This window comes from Mandrillus leucophaeus, unplaced genomic scaffold (assembly GCF_000951045.1).
Source record: "Mandrillus leucophaeus isolate KB7577 unplaced genomic scaffold, Mleu.le_1.0 Scaffold290, whole genome shotgun sequence".
NCBI lineage: Eukaryota > Metazoa > Chordata > Mammalia > Primates > Cercopithecidae > Mandrillus > Mandrillus leucophaeus.
In genome coordinates, this window is record NW_012103032.1 from 2,154,371 (window position 1) to 2,165,033 (window position 10,663).

Sequence of the window (10,663 nt, forward strand, 5' to 3'; positions counted from 1 at the left end):
CTCCCAGAACTTCACACTTGAGCCAGATATCCTAAAAGGAGTGATTCTTAACCCTTTTTGGGCTACAGACCCCTTTGAGGATCTGGTAAATGATATGAATTATTCTTCAAAAATGTGTGATTGCCCATACATGCAACACACAAACACTTTTTTTTTTGAGACAGAGTCTTGCTCTGTCGCCCACACTGGAGTACAGTGGCATGATCTTGGATCACTGCAACCTCTGCCTCCCAGGTTCAAGCAATTCTCCTGCCTCAGCCTCCCGAGTAGTTAGGATTACAGGCATGTACCACCACATGCAGCTAATTTTTTATATTTGTGGTAGAGATGGGGTTTCACCATGTTGGCCAGGCTGGTCTCGAACTCCTGACCTCAAGTGATCTGCCCACCTTGGCCTTCCAAAGTGCTGGGATGACAGGCGTGAGCTACTGCACCTGACCGACAAACATTCTTTTGAATGAAGTTCCTAGAGTTCATGGATCCTATCAATCCACCACTGACTAGGATAAGAACTTCTACATGGCCGTTAAAAAGCGTAAGATGGTTGTATATGTGCCAATAAGGAAATCTGTTGTGATATATTATTGCATGACAAAAACATGGTACAGAATAATCACTAGAGTAGGATCCCATTTTTTGTGGGGTTGGGGGACAGGGTCTCACTCTGTTGTCCAGGCTGGAGTGCAGTGGCATGATCTTGGCTCACTGCAGCCTCTACTTCCTGGGCTCAAGTGATCCTCTCACCTCAGTTGCCCAAGTAGGTGGGACCACAGGTGTATGCCACCATGCCTGGCTATTTTTTTTTGTACAGACAGGGTCTCTACAAAGAAATGCTAGAATTGTAGGCATGAGCCCCACACTGGCTGATCTATTTTTTTTTTTTTTTTTGAGGTGGAGTCTCACTCTGTCGCCAGGCTGGAGTACAGTGGCACAATCTCGGCTCACTGCAAGCTCCGCCTCCTGGGTTCACGCCATTCTCCTGCCTCAGCCTCCGGACTAGCTGGGACTACAGGCACCCGCCACCACGCCCAGCTAATTTTTGTATTTGTAGTAGAGACGGGGTTTCACTATGTTGGCCAGGATGGTCTCGATCTCCTGACCTCGTGATCCGCCCCCCTTGGCCTCCCAAAGTGCTGGCTGGGATTACAGGCATGAGCCATAGGCCCGGCCTAATCTTACTTTTTTTTGAGACGGAGTCTCACTCTGTCACCCAGGCTGGAGTGTTGTGGTATGATCTTGGCTCACTGCAACCTCCGCCTCCCTGGTTCAAGCAATTCTCTGCCTCAGCCTCTCGAATAGCTGGGATTACAGGTGCCTGCCACCATGCCCAGCTAGTATTTGTATTTTTAGTAGAGACGGGGTTTCACCATCTTGGCCAGAGGCTGGTCTTGAACTCCTGACCTCGTGATTCACCTGCCTCAGCCTCCCAAAGTGCTGGGATTACAGGCGTGAGCCACCGTGCTTGGCCCTGATCTTACTTTTAATTGCAAGCAAATATAGGCTCATTATAAAAGAATTCAAATGATACCAAAAAAAGCAAAAGTCCCCATTTCCCAGTCCTATTCTCAGAGGTAAATGCCCTTTGACAGAAATCTTTTCAGACTTTTAAAATTTCTTTTTTATTTCTATTTTTAACTTTTTGGTAGACATGTGATCTTGCTATGTTGCCCAGGCTGGTCTCCAACTCCTGGCCTCAAGCAGTCCTCCCACCTCAGCCTCCCAAAGTACTGGGATTACAAGCATGAGCTACTGTACCCAGCATGGACTTTTTATGTGTGTATAAACAGGTAGTTGTTTCTTCTATTAAAATGGGATCCTGGTGGGGCAAAGTGGCTCACACCTATAATCCCAGCACTTTGGGAGGCTGCCCGGGAGTTTGAGTCCAGCCTGGGCAACACAGTGAGATCCTGTTTCTACAAAAAATAAAAAATTAGCTGGGTGTGGTGGTGCGTGCCTGAAGTCCCAGCTACTTGGGAAGCTGAGGCAGCAGGGTTGTTTGGGTCTGCAGGGCTGAGGCTGCAGTGAGCTGTGATCATGCCACTGCAAACCAGCCTGGACAACAGAGCAAGATCCTGTCTCAAAAAAAAAAAAAAAGATCAAACAAAAACCTTAAAAAAAAAAACTGCATCAAACTCTGGACCCATGGCCAATCAGCATCCAGATCAGGATGTTCTAGAAGGAGGACGAAGGGAGTGCTGGCACCACCACGTGACACCTCACATACTGGATTCTCCCCAAGAAGCATTGTGGGGGCACAGACTTATTCTGACCCGGTGTGCGGCCTGACCTCTGATGCCGGGCCCACCTCCCGGTCCCCATCCCCTCATCAGAGAACTGTTTCTCCTGCTCTTCCAGCTGAAAACCCTAAAGGACACCACTGCCTTGACGGAAAGGAGGGGCTGTCTGCCCAACCAATGGCAGCTGTGCGGGCTGCCAAAGAGTCATCCCCACTGTATTCTCTGGGGTGGGAAGGAAGTGGTTCTGTGAGTGGCCAGCTCTGGTGGGCTTGAGCTGCAGCTCTGGTGCTGAGAAGTCCACATCTTGTGCTTGGAGCTTTTCCAACTGCCTTGCAGTGGATGGGAGGGGCGAAACATGGAGTATTTATCCTCTTCCACTATATTAGGGTTGTTTACCTTGTTGCCTGGGAAGACTCTGAGGCGCTCAGCAGGGGAACAGCTGAGAAGCCCAGTGACTAAGCTCCCAGCGCTGGGTGCGCGTTTCTTCACACTCTCACACTCTCCTCCCACCACCTCTCAGGAGGGACAGCTGAGCCTTCTCCGGTAGCCTGGAGAGGGGAACTGCAGCTGAGCAGGTCAGGCATGTGGCCTTGGCCTCCAAGTGGAAGACGATGATCCACATTGGCAAGAACTCGGCAAGAACTCAGCACGCACTCAGCACGTGCTGCCAGTCGGGGGTGGTGAGAGCAGAGTTTTCGTATTTGACACAGTGTGTCTCAAGTTTGGGGTGGTACCTGCAGATAGTCCCCTCACCCGTCTCACCATCCAGCCCAAGGACACACCAGGGAAGCTGGGTTCATTCACATCCCAGTTGTCTCCTCTCCCCTTAAGGCCACAGGCACCCCGGACGGTGGTGGCCGTGTCTGCTCTGAATGGGGCCAGTGTGTGCCGGGCTTTTGTGCTCTGGCTACAGTGAGCATTTCCTGTGTCAGGTTGGTGCTCCAAAAGTTTTGGACTTTGGAGCACTTCAGATTTTGGGTTTTCAGATTGCGGATGCTCTACCTGTATTTGTTGCTTTCCTTTTGGAGATGGGAGCGTCTCTGACATAAGCCACTTGAAACAAGGTCTCTCTCTGAGCTTACTTCACCCTGCCCAAAGGGCCAAGGGGATGGTCCACAGACACGCGCCTTAGGTCCTGGTGCTGGCTTTGAGGCTGAGAGCTTTGACTGGCGACAAGGTGGCTTCCAATCAAGGTGATCCAAGAGTCAGGGGTGGGGGAAAGGTTGGTGACGGGGAGAAGGACTGACACCCGTGAGGCCTGTGGGTCTGCAGCCGCCACTGATGCTCCCTCTGGGCCCGGACAGTGTAATCTGACAGGAGGAGGCCTCAGCTCCAGGCCCAGCACGCCACACCGTCCTCTCTGCTCTCCACTTCTAACACCAGTGAGATGAAGGGGTGGGAGAGGTGATTCCTGTCTTCTGTCTCTACTCAAAACTCTAGGACAACAAGTCTATCTTCTTTCCTCTTCTTCCTGAAGAGTGGCTGAAAGCCGAACTCTCAGGTCAGACAGACCTGGTCTGAATCAGGGCTCTGCCACCAGGCCATTGACTTCCTGTCTTGCCAAGCTTGATTTCCCCACCAAGTCTGTCTTGTAGGACTGCGGCACACCTGGCCAACAGGGCAGAGCTCCGACTCCCACTGAGACTGGCCTCCCGCTGGAAGCGCCTGACAGGTGGAGACTACTGCTTTCCCCATCATCTGGCCCAGGTCGGGGGCGGCCCCGTATGTGGTTCAGGGGTTTTACCTCAGTGTGAATTTCATGACGCTCCAACCATCTTCCATGTTGGGACTTGCCCCTCAGGGCCCTGGCTATATTGAGACACCGAGGCCGCGTGCGTCCTCTCACACTGCCTCTCACATACACACATGCCAAGGGCAGCGGCCAGGCCAGGACACGTGACAGGCTGCTCCCTTCCAGTTCCAGCCGACCTCAGGTGGCCAGTGACAGCCAAATTCTGTTCACAAGTCAGACCCACAGTCACCCTGCGACTGTCCTTGACAGAAAGCAGAAGGAACACACCAGGCCCCCTTCCTGGCTTCCCTCTTCACTCAGCCCCTGAGCCCTGGCATACCTTTTTGACAGCGCACTGGAAGCCAGTCTGCTTGTCCTCCATCCTGTGCACCTCTCCGAAGGAGCCTCTGCCCAGGCGGGGCTGGTGTGTGGCCCAGTGGACTTCTTCTCGGTACTCATAATCCACTGGCTTGAGTTTCTGGGGTTGGCAGGAGAGAGAGGCCAGTTTTAGTGGCCAGGGCAGCAGAGGGCTACAGGGCTACAATGAGGAAGGCCCTCCAGCTAGTGACCTTGCCAGGGCTGCTGAGCTGAGCCCTCACAACCAGGCAGCCCTGGGGCGAAGACGGGGATCTGGGCTGGGCAGCCCCAGAGAGGGGGTAGAGGAATGAGGTGAAGGCGAGGGAGGGGTTCATGGGCTGCAGCCACTGATCCTTGTGATGAAAAACATCCCAGACTTGTGATGGTGAAACAGAAACAGAACTGCCAATCACCTTGACAATGAAAAAACAAAACTCAGGAGCTAGGTGGAGGGAAGGGAGGAACAGTGAAGAGGGGCCGGGGTCAAGGATGATGTTAAAAGAGGATGGAGGGGCCGGGCATGGTGGCTCACACCTGTAATCCCAGCACTTTGGGAGGCCAAGGTGGGCGGATCACTCAAGGTCAGGAGTTTGAGACCAGCCTGGCCAACATGGTGAAACCCTGTCTCTACCAAAAAATACAAAATTAGCCCAGCATGGTGGTGCATACCTGTAGTCCCAGCTACTCGGGAGGCTGAAGTGGGAGAATCACTTGAACCCGGAAGGGGGAGGATGCAGTAAGCTGATATAGTGCCACTACACTCCAGCCTGGGCGACAGAGTAAGACTCTGTCTCAAAACAAAACAAAACAAAAAATTAAAAAATTAAAAAGTGGATGGAATAAGACGGTGCAGTGGCTCACACCTATAATCCCAGCACTTCTGGAGGCCAATGTGTGAGGACTGCTTTAGCCCAGGAGTTTGAGACCAGCCTGGGCAACACAGCAAGACCTCATCTCTACTAAAAAAAGAAAATAGCTGGGCGTGGTGGTACGCGCTTGTAGTCCCAGCTACTCGGGGGGCTGAGGCAGGAGGATTGCTTGAACCCAGGAGATGGAGGCTGTAGTGAGCTATGATTGTACCACTGTACTCTAGCCTGGGTGACAGAGTGAGACTCTGTCTCAAAAAACAATTTATTAAAGAAAAAAAAAAAAAAAGTGGATGGATGGAATAAAACCCAGAAATCAAAGTGTGATAAAATCATTCAAAGTTATACACTTATTTGGGAAGTGAACAAGAGGAAAAAGGGAAGGAGGTGGGTGGTGAAAACAGGTCCTATCCTCATCTTCCGTCTCTGGGGGCCATGATAACATCTCCAGTGGCTCCCAGCTGATTCCCCTTGTCCTCAGCATGTGTATTATTCATGCAGTGCCCGCATTCAGCAAGCAGGAGGTGACCAACCAGAAGAACTCAGAAGACGCTAAAAAGGCTGTGAAAAGTGAGGTTGGCAGCGTAACAGATGACACTTTTCATCCACAGTGAGCACTATCCTACTGTTTGATTTGTCACCACAGATAAGAGTGACTCTGACTCTGATAAAGAGAGAAAAGCATCCCCCAGGTTGCTGGTGGAGGGACGTATACAGGTGCTGGGGGATTAGTTACCTCAGTGAGCAGGACGCCCTCATTGTCCTCAGTTTTGGGGCTGGGCTCCCGGGGTCTGGAGCCCCCTGCTGCCCAGGTCTTGGCCAGGCTGGTCAGGCTGTGGGCCTGGCCTGAGCTCACGCTGCCTTGCAGAGCATGCACCAGGTATTCCTCCACAGAAAACTTCTCATGGGCACCACGAGACGGGCAGCTGGGCTCCAGGTGTGGGCCAGGCAGGGGCTTTGGACTGTCTACACAGGCCAGTTTGCTCAGGTGTGGGTGAGGCAAGGGTTGCTGGCTGTCTACACAGGCCAGTTTGCCCAGGAAGGACTCTAGAGGGTGAGGTTTCCAGGGCTGGAGAGGGTGGAATGGGAAGGGATGAGGCAGTCTGCTATAGGGGAAGGGGTGCGTGGGCAGGGGCAGGGGGCCTCCGTCCTGGGGGTGGTGCAGTTTCCACACGTGGTTCAGACATTGCAAGGGGCTGATCAGTTTGTGGAGTTCCGATCGAGGCAGAGCTGGTCGCAGGCCCTCGCCAAGCTGCTTAAAACAGAGTTGACCAAGGCCTGGTTCCTTCAGAGGCTTGGTGAACTGCGGGGTGTTTCTCACATATGGGGCGCCGAGTGGAGACTCATCCTCCTGTGGAGAGAAACACAGCTGTCAGCACAGAGGGCCAGGGCCAAGGCACAGGCTCCAATTCCAAGGCCCCATGAACCTGCGGTCTGGGCAGTGGGTGGAGGGTCTCACCTGCACTGGGATGGTGCAGCTCTCCTGCTCAGGGGTCCTGGGGAGGGGTTTGGCCAAGGCCACTCCTGCATGAGCCAGGGACTTTGAGCTCTTCTTCTTCCGTTTCTTCCGGGCTTTGCTACGACGCTTTCCCTTCCAACACACACGGGCCATTTTGCCCTCGGTAGCATGGGCCACATTGTTGGGGATCTGATCAAGACTCTCAGACTGGCTGTCAAAAAAGGGACAGATTTGCATATTGAGCACAAGGAGGCAGGAAGAGGCAATGGCCCAGACACTTGTATCTGGACTCCTGCAGATCCAAGGTCAAATCCCAGCTTGCCATTACTTGTGTGAATGCGGCCAAGTTTCTAAATCCCAAGGAACCTCAGTTTTCTCACTTATAAAATGGGTTTGGTATTTTCTGCCATGCAGGGTGGAAATGAGGTTTCAATAATTTAGTTCATTTAAAAAGCCCAGCTCAGTGTCTGGTCCCAAGGCAAGTTGCCAAGAAGCTGTGCTTGTTACTATGGTGATGGGGTACAGACTCAGCACTTCTTGGGGAGAGTTGGGGGAGGAGACACGGTTTGCTCACTGCTCTCCAAGGTCAGCTGCCCCTGGAGAGTTCCCAGGAGGGGGCCAGGCTCATGGCAGGCCTCTCAGCTCTGATTGAGCAGAGCTTGTTTCTGTTGCCTCCGGATGGAGGAACAGGTAAGGCTGGTCACCTCCACTCTCACGGTTCCTGGGGGTCCCTGGCTGCTGCTGAAGGTGACACCCTGGGCTGCTGCCTGGTACCGGGGAGCCTGCCCTTCTCTGCTGGCCTCAGGGCTCATCACTGCCATGGCTCTAACTGGACTGGGGTCCCTGCCAAGTATGAAAGGACCTGGCAACAGATGGGTTGCTGCAACAGCTGTGGAGGAGATCATGGCCTCAGCCACCCTCCCTTGGCCTCATCTTCTGTCCCCACAGAGGAGGCAGACTCATGGTAGTCCTGGGGACCACTGGAAGCCTACAGGCTTCTCTTGGACAGCTGAAAGAAGTATGTCTATCAAAGGCTCCTACCCTGGGCCAAAAGGCACCCAGGACAGCAGAAGGAATCCCACCAGATTCTAAGCCTTTCCTGGTTCCAAGGCAGCTGCCCTCCCCACAATCTTATCACTAGCAGGTTCCAAACTCCAGTGATACAAAAACCCGCCTGGTGATAGGGGAGGGAGCTTGAACTCTTTTTTCTTTTTTTTTTTCCCAGACAGAATCTCACTCTGTCACCAGGCTGGAGTGCAGTGGTGTGATCTCGGCTCACTGCAACCTCCAACTCCCGGATTCAAGTGATTCTCCTCCCTCAGCCTCCCAAGTAGCTCAGATTACAGGCATGCACTATCATGCCCAGCTAATTTTTGTATTTTTAGTAGAGATGGAGTTTCACCATGTTGGTCAGGATGGTCTCGATCTCCTGACCTCGTGATCCACCCGCCTCAGCCTCCCAAAGTGCTGGGATTACAGGCGAGAGCCATCACGCCCGGCGCTTGAACTCGTTTCAAAAAATCATCTGTGGGGGAATGCAGAACCTGGGAACAGACTGAGCCCCACCCTGGCTTCCTTTCTACTGGGCCACCAAGTCTATCTGTCCCCTCCTTTTCTACCGCCCGCATCCCTACTTGGTGCATCTCCCAGGAGAAAAGGCACCAGCAGGTTTCTCACATAGAGGACAGTAAAAGGCCCCCTGACCAACCCGAACTGCGCTCACAGTCACGCAAGAGTGGGAAGCAGCTTCTGTTCCCAGTACCCTCCCTGTTGATGGGAAACGAGGAGGTGCATTAAGGACTCTGAGGAGAATAAAAATAAAACGTCAAGTTGATGTGGCCCAGAGGCAGTCAGCCACAAGCTGTGAAAAGCCTTTGAAAAGCTTATTTGGCTGAGAGAGCGGCTCAGCCAGGAAAGCCTGGGCGAGTTCCAGGAGCTGAACCACAGGTGCTGAGGGAGGGAGCCCGGGGTCAGCAGGAGCGGCCCAGGCAAGCGCTGGGGACGAGGACGCTGGGTCCAGTCCCCGCCTTCCCACTCAGGCTTGTCTCCCCTGCTTACCTGTACTGTTTGGACCCAGCGATGAAAATGCGTTCTGAAAAGGTGGGGCTGAACTCCTGGCTATTCTCACCTAAAGCAAAAGGAGTTAGATTAGCAGAGAGGAGAAAAAATAGGAATTCAGCACTTAGGGGAGAGACATTTTACAGAGATCCCCTCTGGCGCCTCTCCTTCCCCTCCATTCCAGACAACCCCTGTCTGGCAGTCACCTCCCCACCAATGCCTCCTTCCCGCACTGTCTCCCCAGCTTCTCAGCTTATGGTCAAGAGCAGACCATGGCCTCAGCCACCTGCTCTGAAATAGCCATGCCTATAATATGGGGATCATAGGGCGCCTGCCTCACGTCCTGTGAAGCTGAAGTGAGGTGATCTACAGAAAACGCTCAACACAGTGCCTGGCTCATAGGAAAAACAGCTCAGTAAATACCAGCTATTAGGTATTTATATACGTATGTACATATAAGTGTGGATATATGTGTGTGTATTTTTTTTTTAAATTATGTCACTCACTGCATTTTAGTTTTTATTCTCTCATGTCTCCTCAAAAACCAACCAGGAGGAAGTGGGAGACAAGGGCAGGATGTGTGCGTGTGGAGAAACGCCAGCACGGCTGTCTAGCTCTCCAGGTTCCACCACAAGAAGCCTACTGGGTTGAGGGAAGGTGTTGGAGAGAGAGGACTCCCGGCCCTACCCAGGCCTCGTGGGAGTTTCTGTCTCCAAGGGAAGCCACCATTACTAGTCATCATAAGGTATCATAAGTAGAAGCAGAAAGGACCAGACCAGGCCTCACCCTGCCATGGCCTGCCGCCCCAGGACTGGCCCAGCAGGCTCAAGAGCACGGTGCTCATTCCTGGGGGTGGGGCCATCTCTAGGTGGAAGATGGTGAAGGCCCTACAGGCCCCAGTGGGGCTTTCCAGGAGACCTGGCCTTTCCTGTCTGGAGCCTCTCCAGATACTCGGGCTGCTCAAGGTCACAGCAGAAGGTTGATGGACTGCTTGATGATTCTGCAGAGAGTCCCGAGCGCTGTCTGTTACCTCTCTTCCCCTGCTCCAGTCATGATGGACACAGCCTCCCCTTGCCACATTCACCATCTGTGCACTTTTACAACCCCACGTTCCATGATTCTCGGCATAGACCTCTGGTTGTGTCTTGTGAGAATCTTATCTAGCAGTGGCACGGACCTGTCTCCTCCATAGGGAACCCCTGGGCCCAGTTACCCACCTGCAGGCCCACCCACCTGCCCCGTGCCCACAAAAACCCCAGGCCCCTACACTCAGCCTGGGCGATGATAGAGATGGCAGCTGGCCCTGCCTCGGAGCCTTCCTTGGCTGTGCCCTTGGTAATCACGTCGTTCAGGATCTCCCACTTTCCGCAGAACACAGGGCTCTTCTCCACGGCCTCAAGCTTGTAGACGGAGCTCTGTTTCTTCCCCAGTGGCGGCGTCTTCTCCTTGGCTTTGGGGAGTTCCTTCTGCTGCCCCACTGCTGAGCCAGGGGCGCCTGGGCAGGCCATTTCCATCACTGCCATCTCCCAGGCTTGTGCTCACCCTGAGAGAGACCAAACACAGAGCAGGTCACTTAGAATCCCAGACCTGGGAGAACACAGGTCAGCCTTGGGTGGGGGAGAAAGGCAGGGGCAAAGGCTCTCTGCCTCTTTATGTATGCCTCTGCCACCCATACTCACCCTCCAAACATTCTCAGTGGTAAGACTCAACCTCTCAACATCTACACATGTTCCACATGGCACAGGCCCCCGGTCCTCCCAGCACCACAACATAAACAGCTTCTTCCACTGCGTCCAGCAAGGATGCCAGCCAACTCCCTCTAGGACAGCTGTGGCACAAATGTCTGGGTCGGCTCTTTCTTGCCTTTATGGTGGCTGAATCTTTTTCTGTTGTTTGTTTTATGGCAAACTTTGCTTCCCCAGGACAGGGTGGTGAATCCCAAACTCCAAAACCA

At 53.2% G+C, this 10,663-nt stretch overlaps 1 protein-coding gene across 1 annotated transcript in view; it reads right to left on the reverse strand.

Annotated features, from left to right (window-relative positions):
* Positions 1–10,460, reverse strand: part of MAP3K14 (mitogen-activated protein kinase kinase kinase 14) — a 27,559-nt gene extending 17,099 nt beyond the window's left edge. Inside the window, exons 1-5 of the mRNA XM_011985978.1 lie at positions 9,977–10,460; positions 8,710–8,779; positions 6,652–6,862; positions 5,929–6,543; positions 4,310–4,447 (exon numbers count right to left, since the gene is read on the reverse strand). Of these exons, the coding sequence (XP_011841368.1) occupies positions 4,310–4,447; positions 5,929–6,543; positions 6,652–6,862; positions 8,710–8,779; positions 9,977–10,232 (1,290 nt within the window). The 5' untranslated portion in view covers positions 10,233–10,460. The remainder of the gene's footprint in view (positions 1–4,309; positions 4,448–5,928; positions 6,544–6,651; positions 6,863–8,709; positions 8,780–9,976) is intronic.
* Positions 10,461–10,663: the final 203 nt, after the last annotated feature.